Source organism: Glycine soja, chromosome 11, assembly GCF_004193775.1.
Source record: "Glycine soja cultivar W05 chromosome 11, ASM419377v2, whole genome shotgun sequence".
Lineage (NCBI taxonomy): Eukaryota > Viridiplantae > Streptophyta > Magnoliopsida > Fabales > Fabaceae > Glycine > Glycine soja.
This window is the reverse complement of record NC_041012.1, coordinates 47,416,382-47,439,640: the sequence shown is the minus strand read 5'-3', so window position 1 is coordinate 47,439,640 and position 23,259 is coordinate 47,416,382. Positions and strand designations below refer to the sequence as shown.

The 23,259-nt window shown below is 32.8% G+C and overlaps 4 protein-coding genes and 2 non-coding genes across 9 annotated transcripts; 1 reads left to right on the top strand and 5 right to left on the bottom strand.

Moving 5' to 3' along the window:
* Positions 1 to 1,092: 1,092 nt before the first annotated feature.
* LOC114377181 (40S ribosomal protein S5) lies at positions 1,093 to 3,445 on the bottom strand. Its single transcript, XM_028335592.1, has 5 exons — positions 3,296 to 3,445; positions 3,014 to 3,099; positions 2,590 to 2,861; positions 1,513 to 1,716; positions 1,093 to 1,396 (listed from the first exon to the last, which is right to left on the bottom strand). Exons 2-5 carry the CDS (start codon positions 3,095 to 3,097, stop codon positions 1,342 to 1,344), a joined length of 615 nt encoding a protein of 204 aa, XP_028191393.1. The 5' UTR covers positions 3,098 to 3,099; positions 3,296 to 3,445; the 3' UTR covers positions 1,093 to 1,341.
* LOC114377739 lies at positions 2,041 to 2,123 on the bottom strand. Its single transcript, XR_003659176.1, has one exon. It is a non-coding gene; the product is annotated as a small nucleolar RNA Z102/R77 (small nucleolar RNA).
* Positions 2,298 to 2,379, bottom strand: LOC114377740. The gene has a single exon (XR_003659177.1). It is a non-coding gene; the product is annotated as a small nucleolar RNA Z102/R77 (small nucleolar RNA).
* Positions 3,446 to 4,823: 1,378 nt separating the features above from the next.
* LOC114377182 (40S ribosomal protein S28) lies at positions 4,824 to 6,351 on the top strand. Of its 2 annotated transcripts, XM_028335594.1 has the most exons (3): positions 4,824 to 4,916; positions 5,874 to 6,102; positions 6,165 to 6,351. In XM_028335594.1, the coding sequence occupies exon 2, from the start codon at positions 5,875 to 5,877 to the stop codon at positions 6,070 to 6,072; it is 198 nt and encodes a 65-aa protein (XP_028191395.1). In that variant the 5' UTR covers positions 4,824 to 4,916; position 5,874; the 3' UTR covers positions 6,073 to 6,102; positions 6,165 to 6,351. The 2 variants fall into 2 exon arrangements, with proteins under 2 accessions (XP_028191395.1, XP_028191394.1); XM_028335593.1 differs by having other exon boundaries at positions 5,874 to 6,351.
* Positions 6,352 to 8,601: 2,250 nt separating this feature from the next.
* On the bottom strand, positions 8,602 to 14,020 carry LOC114377183 (secretory carrier-associated membrane protein 1-like). Its single transcript, XM_028335595.1, has 12 exons — positions 13,808 to 14,020; positions 11,830 to 11,961; positions 11,672 to 11,734; positions 11,202 to 11,235; positions 10,997 to 11,119; positions 10,550 to 10,612; positions 10,380 to 10,473; positions 9,809 to 9,854; positions 9,660 to 9,727; positions 9,163 to 9,211; positions 8,970 to 9,035; positions 8,602 to 8,886 (listed from the first exon to the last, which is right to left on the bottom strand). The coding sequence occupies exons 1-12, from the start codon at positions 13,859 to 13,861 to the stop codon at positions 8,800 to 8,802; spliced, it is 879 nt and encodes a 292-aa protein (XP_028191396.1). The 5' UTR covers positions 13,862 to 14,020; the 3' UTR covers positions 8,602 to 8,799.
* A 2,197-nt stretch (positions 14,021 to 16,217) lies between these two features.
* LOC114377180 (protein STRUBBELIG-RECEPTOR FAMILY 3-like) lies at positions 16,218 to 22,953 on the bottom strand. 3 transcript variants are annotated; one of them, XM_028335590.1, is made up of 17 exons: positions 22,587 to 22,953; positions 22,257 to 22,465; positions 21,795 to 21,924; positions 21,634 to 21,705; positions 21,358 to 21,423; positions 21,202 to 21,273; positions 21,024 to 21,095; positions 20,840 to 20,911; positions 20,708 to 20,773; positions 20,177 to 20,242; positions 19,464 to 19,864; positions 18,936 to 19,345; positions 18,331 to 18,602; positions 17,869 to 18,007; positions 17,284 to 17,420; positions 16,828 to 16,984; positions 16,218 to 16,725 (listed from the first exon to the last, which is right to left on the bottom strand). In XM_028335590.1, exons 2-17 carry the CDS (start codon positions 22,381 to 22,383, stop codon positions 16,630 to 16,632), a joined length of 2,355 nt encoding a protein of 784 aa, XP_028191391.1. In that variant the 5' UTR covers positions 22,384 to 22,465; positions 22,587 to 22,953; the 3' UTR covers positions 16,218 to 16,629. The 3 variants fall into 3 exon arrangements, with proteins under 3 accessions (XP_028191391.1, XP_028191390.1, XP_028191392.1); XM_028335589.1 differs by having other exon boundaries at positions 22,257 to 22,452; XM_028335591.1 differs by lacking the exon at positions 22,587 to 22,953 and adding an exon at positions 21,491 to 21,525 and having other exon boundaries at positions 21,351 to 21,423; positions 21,795 to 21,908; positions 22,257 to 22,394.
* Positions 22,954 to 23,259: the final 306 nt, after the last annotated feature.

Here is a 23,259-nt window from a genome sequence, read left to right as displayed (position 1 = left end):
GTGAAGAATTTCAATTAATTCTTAAACCGTGTTTCTATTTTCTCAGTCACTTTATTAACCCCTTCTAATATCATGAAAATCTCAACACGCATGCATTCTTAAAAAAAGGTTTGATCTTGATCATGATTTGCACGCTTCATTGCCTAATATTAATTAGTTTTTTTTTTTATGGTTTCCTTCCTGTTTGTATGATGTTAAGTTGTAGTGTTACAATTTCATTCTCTAGAATTGAGTATGATCATGAAAGATTTGACTCCTAAGTTACTTGAACAATTTTCATCAGTGCACACAACGATAAAAGTCATGAACCTTTGTTCAAAGAAGGTATTTGCAGGAAGAGGCTGATCCAAAAATGAAAACTTTTAAGGTGCAACGTGCAATTGGTGCTTTGCTGAGTATGGATATTATCTGGGGATCCAATATTGTTGCCATTGGTATGACGTTCTTTATGTTGAGGATATGAGGATGCTACACAAGCGAGTAAGAATAAGAATATATTACAATTGTAAAACATACAATCATCGGTATCCACAATGAGCTTCCTAGGTAAAAAATTTATTATCTCAACTAATGTAAGGCAATTCACCAATACCGAAAGTTTACTCCTATAAGGGTGATGATAATGTCATAAACAAACTCAAGATAATGAAAAACTGTTAAATTTGCAAGATGATGACACAATTCCTAGATATTGAGCGACACAATTCCTAGATTTGGGGCAGAAAGGTACAATGACGTTATCCGTGAAATCAACTTGTTCTTGATGATTAAGAATCTCAACTGATATTCCCAAGCCACCACTCGTAACTCCGTCAAGGTTAATCAACTTGTTCCTTCCTCGGTCCACCTTATAGTTTCAGGCAGGAAGCTTAAGCTCCCAAGTTAACGTCGTTACAGAAATAAATTACAATATAGAGTTATTCCTTAGATGATAGTTCAAAAATAATTGTATGCACGTTCACATGTAGTTTAATCAGTCAAAAGCGACAAAATACAGGTGAACGTGCAAATAACATCCAGAGCAGGCACGTTTGATTTTGGATTACTCTATGCAAATAACTTCACAAGTTATACTTAGCAAAAAAAAAAACATTGTGGTCAAAACTCCCCAACACTATCATGGAAATTATCATTGTATAATTTATGAAACATGCTAGTACTTAAACTCCCGATCTTAGAACACAAATTTTCGTCCCAGCAACAAAATCTTTCATAACTTGCGAAGCCAGCGAGCAAAAAGCTAAAAAGTAACTAATGCAAGCAAAAGATCAAATATCATTAAATGACAAACATTGACTGAAACAAAATCTTCCCGATCGCAAATATTGCTTCCACAACTGCTCAACGATTGGCCTTTGCAACTCTCTCAATTTCATCCTTTTTCTTGATAGCATAGCTGAAATGGAGTATTATTTTTCAGTGAACCCAAACTCCAATTAGAAAAATGAAAGACATAGAAGATAAAATACATCAGAAACTGTATCCTCCACATATAAAATTTTAGAAGTATACCTGTTGGATGACCCTTTTGCTGCATTAATAAGTTCATCAGCCAAGCATTCTGCAATTGTCTTAATATTTCTGAAAGCAGCTTCCCGTGCTCCAGTTGTTAGAAGATAGATAGCCTGGTTAACACGCCTAAGGGGTGAGATATCCACAGCCTGTCTCCTAACAACTCCAGCTGAACCAATTCTTGTTGCATCTTCACGTGGACCACTGAATAAACAAAACAACATCAAATCAGTAAGATAAATTACTGACATTTTAAAGTAAATTTAATGTTCAATTCATAAAAATGAACATAAAAAATAGTATTCATGTCGCTACAGCTCTGTGGTAGCATATTAATGCTTCTTTGGAATGAATATAATATAGCAACACTTACTGTTCAGACTTCAGAGTATCAATACACACAATACAATTTTTTAATACATTTTTTTGTGACTTATATCCATCATACACAAATTGCTCAATCAAAATAGTGCGCTGTTGATGACATGAAAATAAACCAACCATTATTCTATTTTAAGTAATTAAGGAGAATGATCAGATAGAGCTAATACACAGGTGCCATCATACAGGCTATCAAACCAATAGGGAAACAAACAATCATCATGTCATTCTCCAATTACGACTGTCATTCTCCAACTACCACATCAGTAAAGAAATACTACCACAGAATTAGCATGCTCTAAGACCATCCTCTCAAAAGAAATTTTCTTTCCAAAAAACAACACATTCATCAAAATATCTTACTATAACAAAAACTACCCAAAAAATGCAAAGGATGACAAGGAGAATGGTCAGATAGAGCTAATACAAAATGCCATCATTCAGGCAATCAAACCAATAGGGATACCAATAATCATCATTCCATCCTCCAAATTAAGCCAGACAAAACAAGCAGCTTCCCATGTAAACTCTAAATTGAGGTTCAAATATATGAAAATTAGACAATTTTACAAATATCAGACTCAGAATCTCTTTTTCAAAGAACTTGCTTAATTTTACTATACCAAATTGTCAATCTAAAATTTACTATAAAAGGACACTCATCATCATCATCATCTAGACTTAAACCATACATACCTGTTGACAACAGCTTCAACAATAACCTGAATGGGGTTCTGGTCAGTCAACAAATGAATAATCTCCATAGCATGCTTGATGATCCTAACAGCCAAGAGTTTCTTGCCATTGTTTCTACCGTGCATCATGAGAGAGTTGGTCAGCCTCTCAACAATGGGGCATTGCGCCTTCCTGAACCGCTTCACCGAGTACCTGCCGGCGGTGTGAGGCACATACGTGGCGTGCTTGGATGTCGCCACTCCGATATAATCAGCCAGAGAAATGTCAGTAATCTAATAACACAAAACAAAAACAAAAAATCAACAATAATTACACATTTCACATAAGAACACATCGAAAAAAACATCAGAACAAAATACACATCACAGATTTTTAGGATATAATTTAATAAGCAGCTGAACCCTAAAAACATGGAAATTGGTACCTCAATATCGTCGAAGCTCCAGCGGTTAAAGAGCTTGACATCGATCTGGGTGGGATCTGGAACAACCACAGCTTCGTCGGCCATAGCTGCATAAACAAACAGATACAATTACAGAAAGCGAAAAAAAGAGGAAAGGAAGAGAACCAATGCAGAACGAAGCAGAGTGTTGAAACCGTTTCGATAATTAAGAGAGATATCTAACGAATGAAGTGTTGGAGGGTACAGCGAAAGAAAGAACAACACTTTCAATGAAAAAATTGAAATGCCAGTGAGTGAGTGTACCTGAAATTAGTAGAGAGGAAGAGGAGAGGATTAGGGTAGCCGCTGCTTACGATTCAATCTCGCAAAGAAGGGCAAGTAAAAACCTAGTTGCTCAAATTTATATCGGAATGGCATAAACCAAGCTAAAACCTAAAACAGCATTAAGCTATTTTAAAATTTTGGCATTCTCATATTTCATTATTTCTCTTTGGTTTCTTTTTTTTTTAATTTTATTTTAGTTTCTATATTTCAACATTTTCATAGTTTTAAAAAATTGAATCTTCAAATCTATAATTATCTTAATTATCAAAATAAATATATTAATTATTTTTATCAATCATTTTAGCGTTAAGCAAATAAATTATACCAACTTTTTTTAAAGTAAATGAGTTTTTTTATTAATATTAATTTTTTAAAAATATATTAAATGAGAAAAAATATTATAAAAGATTAATATTCTTCAAAGTTTTATTTCCAAAAATATAATATGATACCTATAATCAAACGTCCTAAATAAATTAATTCTTTTTTTCATGTTTTGGTTGAAATTTATTTTATTTGTTTTAACAAAAAAAAAAAATTAATTATGCAAGATCAGGTACAATCAACAATCTTGTTTTAAATAATATAGATATAGATATATAAATTTCTCATAATGTGATTTCTAAAAATATAACATAATACCTTTAAACAAAGGTTCCAAATAAATTAATTATTTTCTTTTTTTTCATGTTTTGATTGAACTTTATTTTATTTGTTGTTTTAATGGAAAAAAATAAATTAATTAGTGAGACTTAATTTAATCACCATGCAAACAAATATAGTCAATAATCCTATTTTAAATGATATATATATATATATATATATATATATATATATATAAAGAGAGAGAGAGGTAGATAATATATAGATATATAGATTTTTAATTTTTCTATTTTTTTTACAACCTTTAATCTTTCTTTAATTTTTTGTCAACATTTTTAGTTTGTTTAAAAAAATTGTCCATTTTTAGCCAAATCCTTTATTTTTATTGTTCACAATTAGTCTCAAATATAAAATAAATGAAACATAAAATATATTATAAAATTTAGATATAAAGAGTAAAAATTGAAAATGGAGATGTAAGTTATGATTATCATGATATATATTATATCTTATAAGCATGACATAATTTTTTTAGTACAAAATTGTATATATTTTACTTAATCTATTTATTTTATACAAATTAATAAAAGAAATGACAAATAATAAATGCAATACATCACACGACAATCATCTTTTCTTTTTGTTAAGTTTTTTCTTTTCACTTTTTTATTTTTTTAGTCTTTCTATTGTATTAATTATAAGAAATAAGATAATAATCAGATTAATTAAAAAAATAAATCCAAACTCTTATTATGTGTCATGTTATTATTTTTGTACAAGACTTTTCACATATGCGTATTATTTGTAATTTGTAACTATTTCTTAATCTTTTTATTTCATATATTTTTTATTCCCTAAAAAACTATTTTTAATATCGTAGTAAATAAAAAAGGCTTTATAAACTAGGGTTTTTTAGTTGTTGTTGTTCTTTGCGAGATAGAAGAGAAAGCCGTCGCTATCCTAGTCTCTTCTTCCCCTCTACCCATTTCAGTTTCAGGTATCATCACCGTCGTTTCAATTTTTCATTCTAAGTATTGTGTCGCCACTGCACTCACTAACACTCGATTCGTTCAACATCTCTGAATCCCCTAAGGGTTTCAACTTCTTCGTTGTTTGTTGGGCTCTGTGTCGCTTTCTCCCTTTGTTGTTGTTGTTATTATTCTCTGTTTTTGTGATTGCTATTTCTGTCGCATTGTTTAAATTTGTTTTGCATTTTGGGTCTTTGTTTTTAATTAGTATTACACCGAATAATTTAATACCAGGTTTGGTAGCATTTGCTTCAAGGTTTTTAAATAGATATAAGAAAGGTAGTTTGAGTTAGCTTTAGCATATTTCTGAAGCTTGAATTTGATGTATTTTGTTTGGTATTATGTGAAGCATTTTATGATTGAAGAACTTGATTCTGTTCATATTATTATATAAAGCATTTGCAGGAAAAATTTGTTAAAATGTATTTGAAATCTGTTCTAAAGCTTTTGAAAGTATGTTTAATTAATGAAGATGCTTACATTCTTGTTCAGAAATCTGTTGGACTTTGTATGTTTGTGTAGTCGATGAACTGGCACCCCTTTAATGTTTGAGCACACTGGTTCTGGTTGAAGTTGTTGCCTAAATGAGTTCCATCTGCATTGTGGTTGTTAATCCCTTGAAGGCTTTAAACCTCATTTGCATCTTTGATATCTGTTGAATTGGGTTGGTGTTGATATAATTTTCACATAATCATGGGGATCTTCATTTCATTTTAGTTTAAATGGTTTTTAGTTATTCACTTGTTTACAAGTTTGATGCTGGGTGAATCCTACTGAATTTTGCATTTTAAGAGGTGTAGCTTTAGATTTGAATCTCTTTGGTTGATATGTTGCCCTACACTTTTCTGTTGTCCAAATGGAATGAAAGCAATGTTGTCCACAATCCTTACTCCACTTAACATTATGAATGCTTTGTGTTTGAGCAGGATGGAATCTCAGGTGAAGCACGCTCTTGTTGTCAAAGTTATGGGTCGTACTGGGTCTAGGGGGCAGGTGACTCAGGTTAGAGTGAAGTTTTTGGATGATCAAAACCGACACATCATGAGGAACGTGAAGGGACCCGTGAGAGAAGGAGACATTCTCACCCTACTTGAGTCTGAAAGAGAAGCAAGAAGGTTGCGCTAGAGGATCTCTTCATGGTTTGGCTCAGGACTTAAACAAAACATCGTTGTTTTTGTTGTAGTTAAAGGATGTCAAATGTTAATTGTCATGGACCAGAATTATGCACCTACTATGTTTGACATTATGCCATTATGTTTGTGGCTGAGTTATGACTAAATTTATGCTTTGACTATATGAAGTGTTTTCTGTTCTATGGGCTATATTGAGATGTGGTTAGTAGTTAGTTATGTATAATTATGGAAATGTTTATGATCTAAGAATGGCGGCATACTTTTTACTCTAGTAGTGTTGCTTCTGATTAATTGTTGAGTCCGTTAGCTGTGTGGTTTATTATAATAAGATCTCAAGTTTGAATTTTGTGTGAAAAATGGGAGTTGAAACTTGGAAGAGCTTTTCTATTTTAAGTGGGTTTACAGGTTTAAACTTAGATTAATCCAGGTTTAGCATGAAAACTCAACTTTTTGCTAATTTCCTTGTGCAAGTGCATTTTTGGAAAAATAAACTATATCCCTTTTCCTTTTTCACTTCTTGACAAGAACTTGTACAAAATAAATCCAAGATCGTAGATAAATGTCTACATGATCAAGTTATGTTCAGCAAATGATGAATTGGAAAGTTGGGACCTCCAACTCGTCTCCCTTTTCCTTTCTCATGAAATGCACTATTACCTCTTGAGTTTATATGATATAACGGTATTCTGATAAATAAGTGTGAAACTACTTTGCGATTAGCTAACAAAATTGATCACGATTGACGTTAATCTTGTTAGAATTTCGTCATAGCCTTATATGAGGCATTGCAAAATCGACTGATCCGAAATGCTTAAAACTCAACGCTAGAGCAGTTTTAGGTATAGGCGTGATAAGCTCATAAGCATGTTATTCACCTTGTGCAATCTTTTTCTATTAATTGAGTTAATTCATTTAGAGTTTAATTTCTATGTAGTGTGTCAGTGTATTTTTTTTTACTATTACTCATAATTGTACACTAATACCCTTGAGTTTTGTGAGATTCCACAAAATCCTCTATTTTTTTTACCCCTACACTAACCTTGAATTGTTGGTAGAACATTACAATGATAACTCTTATACATTAAGATGTTTTGCATAGCATAACACTGGTTTGAAACAATGGACATAAATAATTGCTTAAAGAAAATGGATATTGAATTTAGAATTGAGCCAATGTAAGATATGTTTAAATTAGCATTACAGTCTCTACAAATTATTTAAAATAAAAGATACAAAGATATTTTTTTTCAAAAATATGTTCAACCTCCAAGAATACATTCAAAATCAAAACCATTATCCCAACATACATGTACTCTATCTAAACATTGGAGATTATCTTTTAGCACCAAAATATTAGATTGAGTCCAGATTTGTTTACAACAAGTCATTAGACTTATACATCAAATCTCAGTTACTCAATTTAGATAATATAAAGACTAAAACTAATTCACTTAAAAATTTTAAATCACTAATTAATGTGTCACGTGACATAATTTGTCATATCTAATTAACCTAATTAATCAAAATCTTATATGATAGTATCAGATAATATTTTTCATAATATTTTCATACATATCAAATGTCGGATGAAGTTAATGTGTGGTAACGTTCATCATTACGTTATATGGTATTTTGCATAAAAACTTTAATGACAGTTAGCGCCTGTAGCTCAGTGGATAAAGCATTTGTTTCCGAAGCAGAAAGTTGTAGGTTCCACCCCTATCTAAGCATATGAAATTGTCTTAACATTTTTGTTAAATACTCAAAAACAAATTAACTAACATCTTTGTTCTTTTGCTATTGCATCCTACCTATTACCTGTGATAGTAAAATTACTTCAGCTCTGCATTTTGCATGCCTCAGCCAATCCTAAGATACAATATCATTTCCTGTTTTATGGTCACCAATTATCTATACTTTGTTACCACATCTTTCAATCTCAAAAGTCTTGTAACATAAACTTGTGAGTTGTGACCATAGTTCAGTAGTTCTAGGAAAACTTAAGCAAGGTATGATGTAGATATTGAAAAATTTAGAGCAGTTTAGGGTAAAGTAAACATTGAAAAAATCTATATTCATCGTTAATGCAGATAACAAGGGTGAATTCCCAGTCAAGAAGCAATCAACAAGCAGCCAAAGTCAGACAACTAGTGTGTAGTTGTTAGGCTCTCTGATATCACAAGTTTAACATTAAAAAAATAAAAATACTAAATATTTTAAACAAATTCTTTTAACACGTGGAATTTTATTAATAACTCTCGTACTTTGAAAATATTTATTTATGAAACAATTAAATTAATTTTAAAAAAAATAAATACCAACAAGTGTCTTTAAAATCATTATGTTATTCTTCTTGGAAAACAAATTGCCTGTAATACAAAATTGTGGCTTTCGCATGGACAAGTATAACACCTGTGTTGTTAGAACAATAGAAAGCTAATTTATTTTTATCAACCATACTTGTTAATATCAAATATCGAAAGTATTCTATGAAACAAGTCATACATACATCAAGGGAGTATTTCAATTCTCAAATAATGTAGCGCTATGTATGCATGCAGATAAAACAAAAATGTATGCTGTACACAACTAGAGTTTGTCTTAACCATCTAATTTGACTGAATTCCAAGGCCAAACCTATAGAGTAAAACATCTATATTTATGGTGTAGCAATTGGTAAGACATTTGGAAGTGCCAATTTACACATTTCATCGCCTTGTCATAGAGCTGCCCTCATGGCCCCTTGCGCAGCTGCACGCCTCATCTCTGCAGCCTTTCCACTGCCCCGAAAGTACATGTATACTTGCTGCAAATATAAATTAAATGTTAAAAAAGAAAAACACTAGAGTCAAGAGAATGCATTAGGGTAGAGTTAGGACTATCAAAAACCTGAATAACCCAAATGCTCAGCAGTGATTCAATGCAGAAAAATCCAAACCCAATAAAGTAGAGTATCTGTCATTTTTCAGCACAAGTATCATTTAAACATGTCATCGTGACATGAATATATATTACCCTTCCCTTTGGGAGGAGAATAATAAATTAGAAGCCAAAAAATAATAGTAACACAAATGGTACTTACCCCAACCAATGCATTGTAGTCCAATACCTCAAACGCAGGCAGAATACCTCTGGCCACAACATAACATCACACAAACACAAACATTAATTAAAGTAAAACTGCAACAACAATGCAAAAAGAACAGTATGGCAATAACATAACTGATAATTTATAAAGGAGATATGGTAATAAATATGCCTTCAATCCAGCACAACAACAATTTAAAAGAAAAATATGATGAGATAATCCTCAAGTGAAGTGCAAAAGAGACAAAATCATGCCTAATAAAGTGCCTCCAAAAGATGTCCCCTCGATTAAATAGTTTAGGGACAGATCAATTAGCTCGATGATAAATCAAAGCTAGAGGTAAAGAAAGCAAAGGCAATTGGTGTTAAAATGGGAACAGCCTATTAATGTTTTCTTCGGCTCTAAAATATCAAATCAGCAAAAGAGTGATTAAAGAAGAACGCCAGGTAGCAGATTAAATAAAAGGAATGCAGTTTTAAAAAGGGACTCACGTGAGAGATTTCCCTTTGAAGATAATTGGAGGAGCAACTGCAGCATAAACGCAAAAGAGAATGTGCACCTGCTTGGAAAGAATGGGAAAAAGGATAAGAGAACTTAGTGTAGAATGAATGAGCACAAGTAGAAAGTATGTAAAACTTACCCCGTAAGACAAGAAAAACAAACTAAACCTTAGAGCACTATCCGTCCTGTAACATGAGATGGCACAAAAATATAAAACATAACATTTTAATTTGGAATGTTAAAATCGAGGGAAGAAAAAAGGAAGAATCCTGAATTGCTGATACTAAAACGGTTCCTGTTCACAATATAAACATTCCCAAAAAGGCATTTACATGTCAATTGTCAAAGGCTATACATCAACATACTCCATCTGTCCCCACAGCTCTCTCCTTTCTCACTCTTTCTACTTCTGGCACCTCCTTTCGTTAGAGAAAACTAGATTAAGGTATTTTATAATGTAAACTTTGCACCCACAAGCCTTTCAGTTTCAAAATGACAACGTTGTCATTTATTGACTTACATTCTGCTCACAAAGTCCCCAGATGTACATACTGCTGCTACAGAAAATGTTTAATGCTTCACAATGGCAATAAAGCCAATGTGGATGACATTAACAATTTTTTATAGTTTAGGAAAAGGCTGAAATCATCTTGAATATCAATTATCCATGCCATACCATAAGAATTGAATTCAATCAAATTGAAAACTACCTTGTCGCACGATAAAGAGGACGATACCACATCACATAGGATGCTGGAACACCGGAAATAAAGTATATGATAGATAGAAACCAGATTGAAAGACCTACAAGGTAAGACAAATTTATGTAAACAACAGCCCTACTGTGTTTGTTGGTTCAATATCTAGTAGTAAAACAAACCTTCTCCTTTGATCCAAGCTACAGTAACTGCTATAATATTCCATAAAAGGCATATAACCAAACCTGCAAATTGTTGCAAAGCTCAAAATTAAAATATGGACAGTAATTGAAGAAATATGTTGATAAAAGGATGTTTATACGAGAAGCTTCAACAGAAACAGGGAGGTGATATTTCAGAGTTCTAATAGGCTCTATGCATGGAATTTTATTAGTGATTCTTTATCATATGAATTTGAATTTCATATTTCGACTAAAAAGAATATGAAACTGCCCTTTTGTCCAACATTTGAATTAATACTGAAATCTTTGATGCAAGTTGCTAAAAACTAGAAAATACTAATCAAATGAAGCAAAACAGATGTAATTTTCTATTAACTAAGTCTCAGAAAACAAGTAGTTATGACTAAAACATAATCTATAACAAAAAAAATCTAGACTTCAACATACCTAACCATGTTGTAAATGCAACATACTGGATTGATTGAAGATGTATAGGTATTTCATTTGCAATGTCGTGATGAATGATGGGGCAAAAAGGTGGCCAATTTTTATCCTCTATAACAATTCCAGCTGCAAAAGAAAAAAGTGTAAACCACCAAACTAAAGGCATTATTCCTGTTGGGTTATGTAAGTATAGATGAACTCAAAATACCTCGTGCTATAGCATCTTCCTTTCGTTTTAGCTCCTACAAAACATCATGAGATCGTGAACTACTTGACCAACACAAAATATCTTATATATGCAATAGCCAAGTTAACTCATAGCATGGTCAAAGTCACTGATATGATGACATTAAAAGTATGATATGATGGCTTATTAAGGTAATAAACAACCATATCAAAGAAATAACAGAAGCTACTCTTACTACCAATTGGGACCTTGTTGTTTTTCAACTTAAAACAGATAGAATCATTACTAATTACTGGCACCTATGTAAAATAACAGCCTAAAACATTGAATCTAACAAACCAAGTTTCTAACTTAATAAAATGTTCAAAGCAATCAAATGAGGGTATGTTTGGATTTTGAATGGGAGTGTTCCAAAAGTATGTTTGAGAGTAAAATCAGTTTGGAATGATGTTTGGTTATCCAAAAGTATGTTTGAGATCATGAAAAATAACCTGTTCCCTTCTTTTCAATTCAGCCTCTCTAGCTTGGAGCTCCTTCTCCTTGGCTTCGAGGTCCTAAAGATAAAATCTACATAATTAAATATTTGGTCGACAACATTAATATAGCATAGTTTTGAAATTTATTTCAACAGTTTCATAATGTGGTCTACCTTTGAGGATCCAAGAGGAATGTCAACAGTTGCTGCACGATCATAAGGCTCAGGAGACAGGGGTGAAAGCCTTGAGGCTGCACCACCACCACGATTTGATTGCCCCGATGCATTTCCTTTCGCAGTTCCATCCTAAAATTATTATTGAAAACACATAAATTTTTAGATGTTAAAGTAATTATCATTGTAGAATATATATATAAAAAACATCTTTATAATATCACAGAACATTTTAAATTTTCCTGTACGACTAGTCGATTAGTTTCTCTATTTCCTCAAGATTAGCTATCATATTTCTTGTCATGATTTACTTTCCTAATTAACTAGGACTATAATTAATATAAATAAAGGTTAGCTATAGTATTATAAGTTACTGCAGTATTATAGGTTTTATGAATATGTCAATATATTGCAATAAGTTATCTAAAAAGTTAGTTATCTAAAAAGTTAGTTACTTAACTTATTAAATCATAAATATTTGATAAGATTGATAGTTAAAATAGTTAGAAAATATATTAAATGATAGAAAATAATAAATTTATGATTTATTTTAAAAAAAGATAAATAAATAAATATATTGAGGATAAAATAAAAAAAATATAAAAAATTAAAAACTATCCTCTTAAAAAATATTATTTCAAATAAAGTTTTAAAAAATATTAAAAAATACTAAAAAAATTTATTTATCAAACAATGAATAAGTTTTTCAGCCACTGAAAATATTAAAAAATAACTGAAATATATTCTTAATTAATATCATCTCAATATTATCTTTTCTTTTCTTAATGTCTTTTTTTATGGGACTTTTCTTAAATGTTTAAAACTATATAATTTCAAAAATAATAATATAATAAGCAAGACAAAAAGAATTCAAAACACTTTATGATTTAAAAGGGGAGTCAATGATTAAAATATATATTTTTTTAAAATACTATTAACATATTCTTTTAAAACTTTCTTAAAATCGTGAGCTTCTTTCTTCTTCCTTTTTTGGTGAATGGTGAGCTTCTTTCTGGTAATATGTATTTTCATGTTCAATGACCTTCTTTCGGCCAAGTGCTTAAAATAATTTAATGGCATTAATTTGAATGAAATTCTCCCCCATAAAAATGTATTCATATATAAATTTTGAGCTTTGCAATTCAATTTTTCTATTTATACTGAAAACTTGAAAATAACTTTTAAAATATACAAGATATTTTATCGATATCTTTTTACATTTTTAGTTTCTCTCAAAATAATATTTGTCACTTGACTTTAATTTAAAATTACTGATAATATAAAATATTTTTACCCATTTAATAGAAACTCACTCTTTGAAGTTTGACGACAATCATATTAACGAGTAAAAGTATAAAATGATATAGTAAAATATAATGATCAAATTCTATTATATATAAAAATTGTTAATAAGAATATATCTATCGTTAAAATTTATGTAATCAACAATTTTCTTCAGAAATGTATGTTGCCTTTAAAAAATAAATAATATGAGACGAGTAAACATATAGAGAACTAAAGATCAATCAAATAGTCATTACGTCGGTTAATGTTGGGGTTCACAATCACAAAATGGCGCGATATTTGTGGCGGCCACCGCAACTGATAGATGTTGCCATGGCATCACAACCACAATCTAAAACCTGCTTTTGCTAAAAAGTAGAAACAGAGAGAACGAACGAATCAAAAAATTAAATCATTTTCAAATTTCTAGTTCTAAGATCTGATACACGAACAGAGTCTGCAATATTCAATATATATTCGTATTATATATCATTAATAATCTTGCAGCTACATATTACGAATTTCATTTAATTCACTAATGACACCACACCACACCACAAACACGGATCAGATCATTCAAACAAATATGCAGCTGCGACATGAAACACGTACGTAATTGGAGAAAAATGTGAATGAAAATAAAGTTAGGGTAGGAATGAAATGGAAGAGAGAGTTAGGGAAGAAAGAAACTTACGGCGAAGGGATTAACCTCGTCTTGGGCGAAGGGGTTGGTGTCGTAGGTACTCATGCCAAACACGGAGATATAGACACAGTGAGAGAGAAAGAGATCTATATAAAAATGAAGAAAAAAAATATGGATGCGAGATTTGGTGAGGGAATGAAGATATTTGTTGGTGGCGAGGGGAATAGAAATGAACGGCTTCTCTTTGCGATTGTGATATTGTTTGTCGGTCAACAAGGGGGGGGGAAGAAAAGTGAAGAGGAACGGAGAGAAACAAGTTCGCGCGTTACCATACGAGGGACGAAAGATATTCATGCATCGTTTCCTCATCTATCTTACAACCAGCGTCCGTTCATGCACTTTATCTTCTTTTTTTTTTTTTCCTTTTTTATTGTTTGTCTAAATATTATAAAAGCAATATTTGTTTCCCGATAATTAAATTTTGGAGCGTTAATATATAACATCAATAAGATGCCCTTGCATGCAAAATTAGAATCGTATATTTTATAAATATTTGTTTTCCTTTTCTCAAAAAATATTTCTTTAATTTCCTATCAATTTGGAAATGAGACCTAGTAAATGAAAAACAAGAATCGCAGTAAAACTCACATAAATTCCATCCATATAGTGTGTCAAAAAGAGTATTGCATATTGCTAGCATTTCTCATATATAATATAATAAATTAATAATGTAATATAAGTGATTGTGTTACAAGATGATTTATTGTATTGTTAGCTCTTCCACGATCAATGAAAAAAGCATAGTTTATTTTGTATTGTGTATTGATAGAGGATTGAGGTTATATTGGAGTAAATCACCACGTGCATCGCTATGATCCATGAACATCTATGCTGCAACAAACCACCATTTCCTCCACACAAAATTCTATATATTTACGGATTGAGTGATCCGTAACAGACACAACTTTGTTCTTTAGCAGTGCCACTACCCTTGGAAAATATCATCGACAATCCTTATATCACTGTTTGCGTTGCCGACACCACTATGCCCCATACTCGCGTGATCTCAAACTCAAAGGAACCCAACATGGAATGAGCACTTCAAGATCCCCCTCACGAACTTGGCATCACAGGCCATGTTCTACGTCAAAGACAATGACATGTTCGAAGTCAACCTGATCAGTCACACTGTCCCAGTCGAGAGGATCCACACAAGTGCTACCCGCAATGAAGAGGGAGATGGAGAGAAGAAGAGTGAGTGAGATGAGAAGGGGAAGATGGAGACTTTACAAATTTTGGATGTGCAATAAGCATAAAATGAGGTGTGTTAAGTAATTGCATTGGTTGGATTAGTTGGTTTGCTTGTTGGACCTTGGGTTAGCTTATTGGGCCATGGGCTTAGTTAGTTTAGTAGAGGTGTAAATAGGAGTTTTTAACTCATTGTAAAAAAAAATTATGAATTTGAAATTGAATACTGAATAGCATTTTGCTTGTGAAGAGTATCTCCCTTAGTTCTTGACATGAACCACTAGATTTTTATCAAATCAATCTTTTTTGTGCCGAATTCTTCTTTACATATCAATCATGCTATGATTGTAGTGTCTCTTCTACTTCTTGTTTTTTCATTTCTGACCTTTCTTCACATTTTGAATCAATTTCCTAGAGTTTATGATGATGAATTTGTGATCCAATTTGGGGGATTTTATCATATGCTCTCGATCTCTATTTTTTTTAGTAAATAGAAGAAAGGACTTGGGAGATAAGAGTCTTTTCTCGTTGCAAGGATGACACAAACCAGTTTGACAATGAAGATTTAAATTTGGTTTAACATGATATTCCCAAATTGAAATTAAATCATGCAATTTTCATATCATGTTGAAAGATTTGTCTATTTTAGTATTTTACAATGAATACATTTGGTATAAGTATAATAAAACTATTATACGTAGAGTTCTTAAAATAATTTTAGAGAGAATACCAACAACTCTTGGATTGTTATTTCTGTCCATAACATTTTTCAACTATAACACAAGTGATACTGTTAATATTATTATAATTGAAATCAATGTTAAATTTTTTTCTCCTTAATTATTCAATTGAAATATATAGACCAGCCTGGCTAAATTTTTTTCAAGCAGAACAATTTTAATAACTAATCATTTCTCTACGGAAAACCAAATCAATCACTTTATAGACCAGTCTATTTCTTTTTCTTCATACACGGGCCCCAAATTCCTTGTCATGCTGATTGATGTAAACACTCAATACATTCTAATTTCTGACTGGTATTTTTGAAACGCATAGCAAAAGTTGCATTGATTTAAATTATAGAATTGAGTTCCCATCAACCCCCGTATCTTAGACAACTAAAGGACAATAAGCGTTTTTCTAGTTTACGAAGAACAATATTAAATTACAATGCTTGAATGTATTCAAGGATTATCAAAATTTCATCATCAAGTATTGATATAAAAAATCACTAGGATGCACAATGAAATTATATTTCTAAATCAACAATAAGGAAGTAATCATCAAACAAATGGGTTCAAATCATTTCCAGGGCACTGCAACATGGCATGGTTCAATGAACCATTAAATGATCATATATGTATAATAACAAAATAAAATATAAACTACACGAGTGCGAGGAGTGTCGGTAGCTATAATTTCTCTGAAGATGATTGGTCAAAACTCCTGGCATGTGAATGTTGGATGGGTCAGTACTTCGGAATATGGGGGCATCTAATTGGGCCCCTCCTTGGGTGAAATGCAATCAAGCATAGCTCAACTAGTAGAGATTCAGCAATCAGTGCATGTAATTCTTATTCTTTGCACATTTATGCATGTTCAAATATCATTACCATTTCCATTGTTTATTCATTTGATTCACTTTGCTGAGATTCCTTCCTTATCATATTTATTAAGTACAAGACCACTTCTGACATTGCTGGCCTAAATTCTGGCTCTGACTGCATAAGAGATACACATAAGGCCAAGAAATCAATTCCATGTCAAAGAGATTAGCAAGCTTAGCAACACTTTTAAGCTCAGAGTGAAAGAAGCTAGCTTACCTGAACACATCTAGAAATAATGTCTGCAAAATTTGACAATGATTTGGCAGGGTAGTTTCCTTTTAGAGAAGGATCAACCATCTTTGATAATGCATCAATGTCATGAAGCTGAGGAATAGCCCACCTCACCAGAAACTGCTCCCCTCGAGGGCGTGTCCTGTCCAAGATGTTCAGAATACATGAATTAACAACTACCATAAATAAATTAAAAGTAAATTACACCAACCACTTATGAGATTTTGTAAAATTACACAAATTTATTCTGTTTTTTTTTTAACATTTACAATGTAATATTAAGGAAGTCTCAATGTATATTTTTAAATAACTAAAGGGGTTAGTGTAAGAATAGATAAAGACAGGAGTGCTTGTGTAATTTCATTAAACTTCAGGGATAGTTATTGTAATTTACTTATAAATTAAAATAGATGCTGAAGTACTTCAATTATTGGATCTCACCTGTCGTAGGACTGACGGCCTGTCAAAAGTTCTAACATAACTACTCCAAAGCTGTAAACATCACTCTGATATGTGTAAATTCCTGACTCAAACTCGGGAGCCCCATAGCCATATGCTGTTAGCAGTTGTCCTGAGAGCTGAAAATGGGTGGAATGTTTATATAATGCAAATTGGACTGACAATTATTTCAATGAAATGCTATTTCACCATTGGTATAATGTAGTTGCACCATACTTCAGAGGGACAACCAAATAAAAGTTAAAAAAAAATTGCATTTCAATGAAATGCTATTTCACCATTGGTATAATGTAGTTGCACCATTGGTATAATGTAGTTTATTGAGGATGATTTTGAAGTTTTCTTTTTGAGTAAAAATAATTATCAATCTTTTGGCAACAAATTATCAATATTATGCCTATAACGATGAGGGGGGAAAAACTTAAACATTATACAAAGTTACCATAATCAAAATGGCTACTATGGAGGTTAGTCCACACAAAATATGTATTTTTCTAGCAGAACTTTTCTTACCAATCCCCTCATAATGCAGAAACATATTTTTTACTGTACCTAATAATCTCTTACCTGACTTACAGAACCTTTAGTTATTAGTGGAGCCAAACCACAATCAGATGCGCGCACAGAAACATCATCATCGAGGAGAATGTTAGCAGACTTGAAATTTCTGTGCACAACAGATGGCTGAAACTGCTCATGCAAGTACCTTGTCAGAGGACAACATTACAGCGTTAGATTCAGAAAGTTCCACATCAACACACATTATGGAGAACTATTACTATGTTTTAGCATCTTAAACTTCAAAAAGTTGTAGCATATATATATATAGACACACTATACTGACCCCAAATTTCTAGCAATAAAGTTCCAGCATTAAATCAATCCTCTGACTCGGAGGAATACTTGAAAATTCAGGAAGGACAAATTAAATTCAAAAATGAAAACATTGAACCCACAATATGCAACAAATCGACATCTAGGGGCAAATATTTTTCCTCAATGTCAATACGCAATAGTTAATTGACTTACTCTAAGGCTCTAGCTGCCCCGAGTGCTATCCGAATGCGAGCATTCCATGACAATCTTGTTTTGAATTCATCATCTGAATGGAGTGCATCCTGCAACGACCCATTACTGCAATACTCATAAATAAGAAGCCTTTGGCCATGCTCTGCACAGTACCCAATAAGCTCAACAATATTTGGATGCCGGATTCTGTCAATACTGTTTATCAATTCGAGAAACTCATCATCTGTTTGGTGATCAGAAACTCTCTTGTCTAGTTTCTTCACAGCAAGTATCTAACAATTCATAGAGAAAGAGTGAGTGTCAAGATTTGAGTCCAATCACGGTATATATGCAATTTACAAGACTGTTTGAACAATGGAAACAGAAATAGAGCAACTTGAGTCAAAATGCAGTTGAAACATATCAGTAGTTAAACATGTGATAAATAAATATTATCTATCCAGATAAGAGAACACTTAAGAAACTACACAAAAAGAAATTATTAATGTAATCATTATTAGCTACCTAAAGGTGATTAAGTTCAGGAAAATAAATCATAAGCCATGGAAATGAAGTAGACTGGGCAGTTAATAAGCACCAATGCAATTAATGAGCAAAAATCCTACCTTTCCATCTGGAAGCTCTGCCCTATACACACTCCCCAGCATGCCTAAACCTATAAGATTGTCTTGAGAAAAGCTATTTGTATACTGTTGAAGGGATGCGATGGTGAAAGTTTTAGCAAAAGTGGGAGGAACTGGACTTTTTTTGGGAGGATTGATGTTAGCCTCTTTGTGGAATAAGGTTGGTTCAACAATCACCCTCTCAACAGGAAGCGGTGGAGGAGGTGGCGGTGGAGAAGGCATTGAAAATACATCTAATGAACTCATATCTATCTCATGCTCTAACAACTTTGGGATTGTTTCCATTCTTTGTTCATCCTTTTCTTGCTCGCCTTGTGGATTTGGAATAGCCCTCACTCTCCTTGCCTCTTCTTGATGATCCCCTTTCGGCCTCACAATAGCACCTTTTGGTACTATTTAGAGAAACAAGAAATGTTTAGAAACTGGAATGGTTATATTAGTGAAATCCTCACAAGGAAAAATTAAATGTTAAACAAAATTAAGAGAGACCAAAAAGTTGTATTTATTTGCCTTTCTCAGTTTGGTTAGGTGGTTGGACAAAAGCTCCATATTCCCTAGGATTCTGTCTTTCAACTCCATATGCGCCAACTTGATGTTGCTTGGAACTTCTGTTAACCCATTCTCTTTTGCTACATCTTGGAACGAAGAGAAGAAGTCCCAGTACTAGAATTATAAACACCAATATACCAGAAACAGATATCCAAACCACCTTTTTGGTGTTTTTTTTCGATTTCTCAGAATTTGATTCCTTTGCTGCAGTTGGTCCCTCGGTCGGTTTAGTAGGTATACGTCCAGACGATGGCGTCACAGAAACCACAGTTCCTGATGGTGTTGCTGGCACTGGAGAACGAGGTGGATGTGCTGGGGCTATAGTAGAATTGCCATTGAGATTAAACGGGTTTCCATCTTTTCTGTATAACAAAAATCACCATGAGTTATTGAAGTCTGAAGAACCAAAGTTACAAAAATATAATACAAAAATTTCTGTTGTGGCAGAAAATAGAAATCCGCCAAGGAACAGGGAATAAAGGAAACTTTGATTGAGAAATAATCATTTCATTTTTCTCAATAGACACAAGATAGCTGGAACAACAACAATAATAACACCTTAATGTCCTGCTTATGGATATAATGTCTGACATTTTTGCATCTTCACGTTTTGTAACTCAGGAATTATCTCATTTAAGCATAAAGAAGCAATTCTCTATGTTTAGTGATTTCACCTGAAGCTAGGGATGCTTAACAACTTTGGAGGTATTGGTCCAGCAAACTGGTTGTTCTCAACATTCCTGTTCAAATACGGCAGAATAAGTACAAATTTAAAAAGAGAATGAATGTGGTTGAAAAATTAAAGACATCAAATTCTATACGAATTCCAATTTTCCAAAAGATCTACAACCTATATCAACAGTAATTCTTTAAATTGATAGGTAAAAAAAAATAAAATCAACCCCTACATTTTTGCCGATTTAAATTAATAGTTTCATTCATTTGGATTTTGGTCCTTGCCATTTGACAATAAGGTACTTGTAATATTTTTCAGTTGTTTGCATTTTCATCATTATAATTTTTACTTAAGGTATTACTCCTTATTTTATGAAGAAATGATAATGATCTTTAGAGTTTCCCATTATTAAAGCATTGGTCTCTCAGGGACCAAAATCTAAATTGGATGAAACTATGGGAACTACTTGTTTATTTTAACCAAACTAATATCATGCAAAATTTATATAAAACATGGTTAAGAGAAGTACAAATCTTGCAGTGGAAGGCCTTGTAAAACATCCAGGGTCCCAGACAGGTTATTGTTCTGTAAATGTCTGCCAATGAGGAAAAAAGTTAGATTGATTGACAGAGGACAGAGAAAAGAATTAAAAAATACTTACACACTGGTAAGAGCTGACAAATTCTCCATGGATGGAGGCAATTCCCCACTCAAATTGTTATTAGATAAATCTCTGCACAACAGTTTGTGGTTCACCAAATAAGTTTATGTGTAATGAAGCTAAAATAATCTTCATTCAATTTTGTATATACGTAGTTGAAGAATAATTTGAAACGAGTCCCTACAGATTGATCAATTGTGTAAGAGACTGAAATGCATCTGGTATTTCTCCTGTTAAAAGATTGCCGTTAAGAGACCTACAAGGGGGTAATTCAATCTCATTTAGACAAACTTGCTTAACAGTTAACATCATCTATCTATCATTAGAATTTGATATAGAGACTGAAAAAGCAATAAACTCACATGTCAGTCAGTTCAGTCAATGTGGATAAAGAGGCTGGAATACTTCCAGTGAACTGATTATCTGAAAGAAAGCTGCGAAAGTACAAAACATTATGTTATTTTGCACAATGTGTTGGAAGAAATATTAGTAGTATCACAAAGGTAGGTACCACATACAAGTGCTGTAAAGTGACTGGCAAACTGGATGGAATATTTCCCCCAATGTGATTGTTGTTTAGAACTCTGCCCCAGAAACATGAAACAAATGGTAAAGGTAATGCAGGGAAATGCAATATACATGCAGACATACATTAACAAATGGACTTGTTCATGCCATGCAGATGCCTGGGGACATACAGAAAGATGCATGAAAAGCAAGCCAGCAAGAGTGGAGCACAGAGAGGGAGACAGAGAGAGAGAGAGAGAGAGAGAGAGAAAGAGAAAGCTATTTACATTGCTCTGATAGAAACAAAACTTCCCAAGCTATCACCCAGTTCTCCTCCCAAGTTTGCACCATTCAGAATTCTGTCATGAATAACAAAGAGCTAAATGGTTATTTATTTTTTGCGAGATTTCAATCGGTGCGAAGAAGCAAGAGAAAAGTGGTTACATACATTTCTTGTATGACTGAACCATTACATTGAACACCTTGCCACCCTTCTCCGCACGGGTCTCCCGCACTAGAAACCCATCCAGGAAGAACAGGGTTTCCCAATGCAGTATACAATCTATTAATTGCAGCAACTGCTCCAATTATGAAATTTTAACACTCTTATGAAAGACCCAGATAGATGAAAACAATCAAGAGATAATGAGTTAAAAGAGTAACAAAACAAACACATCACACATTCCACACCATGCCACAAATTCAGTAGCCCATAGCACATTAGCCTAGCTAGAGAGGTAAGGGCGTAAGGCAGAAGCAGAACCACAAGGTTATCTAATTTTGATTTAAAAATGAGAAATAGTTGAGCGTGTCACATAACAAGAGGCACAGGAGCACAATTATCAACATAAAGCATCACTGTAGAGGAAAATAGGTAAGGCTAAAAAGGGACAGAATCATTAGTCATTACCATCAATGGGATCAGTGTCTGCAAGTGAAAACTGGACTGTGCAGATCAACATAATTATAAATCCCAATAGAACTTCTCCATAGATCTTCACTCTTTTGTTCTGTGAACCAGATCTCTCCTCACCCATTTGTCCAAGCTCAAAGTTAATCTTCAGCTCACTCCTTTCCCTTGAAACCAATCACAAAACCATTCTCTTCTGAAAATTCAATCCCCAAAAAAAAAACAGACCCATTATTCCCCAAGCACAAAAAATACATAAAAAGATAAAATTTGAGTTGAGTATTATACATGAACACGAGGGATGAAATCTGAGAAACAGAATGAACTTACCTAAGAGAGAAACTGAACAAGCTTGGGAAGTAATGCTGAAAACAATATAAAAAATAAATAAAGGTTTGTGTTGTAGAGTGTGTAAATAAACTTAACGGCCAAGATTCTGAGCTTATTCAGAAGTTTGAGTGGTGAACGTAAGTACACACTGCAATGCTAAGTTTTGGCATATAATATAATAATAACGAAAGTGATTAAAAATTCTGGTAAAAATCCTAAGCTTTAGAAAAAGCTGAGAACAAGAGAAAAGCCAAAGGGATGAGGAAAAGCTGATATGAAGGAAATTCTGTTCTGAAAACCACACTCAGTCTCTCTCTCTACAAAATAAACACTCTCTTTCTCTCTCTAGAAAATAGAGAGAAGTGAAATGAGTGTGTGTGTTGTTTAAGGAGTGTCTTATTGGAATGGTGAAATTACCGTTGCCACGCTCCCTGGTGGACGCGGTTACTACTCTACCATGACATGCTGCCCATGTTTGATGTTGTTTAATAATGGAGTGCTTATTATGTTATATGTACCTGTGCATTCTTGTCTTTGTCCCCGTGTTACAACAGGTCAATTATTTGTCAAATTAGCATGTGTTCTTGCATAGATAGCAAGTACGATCCTTCGCGTGTGTGTTGTCTGGTGAAAAAGATACTGGATTAGTGACAAAGACTCGCGATGGAATTGT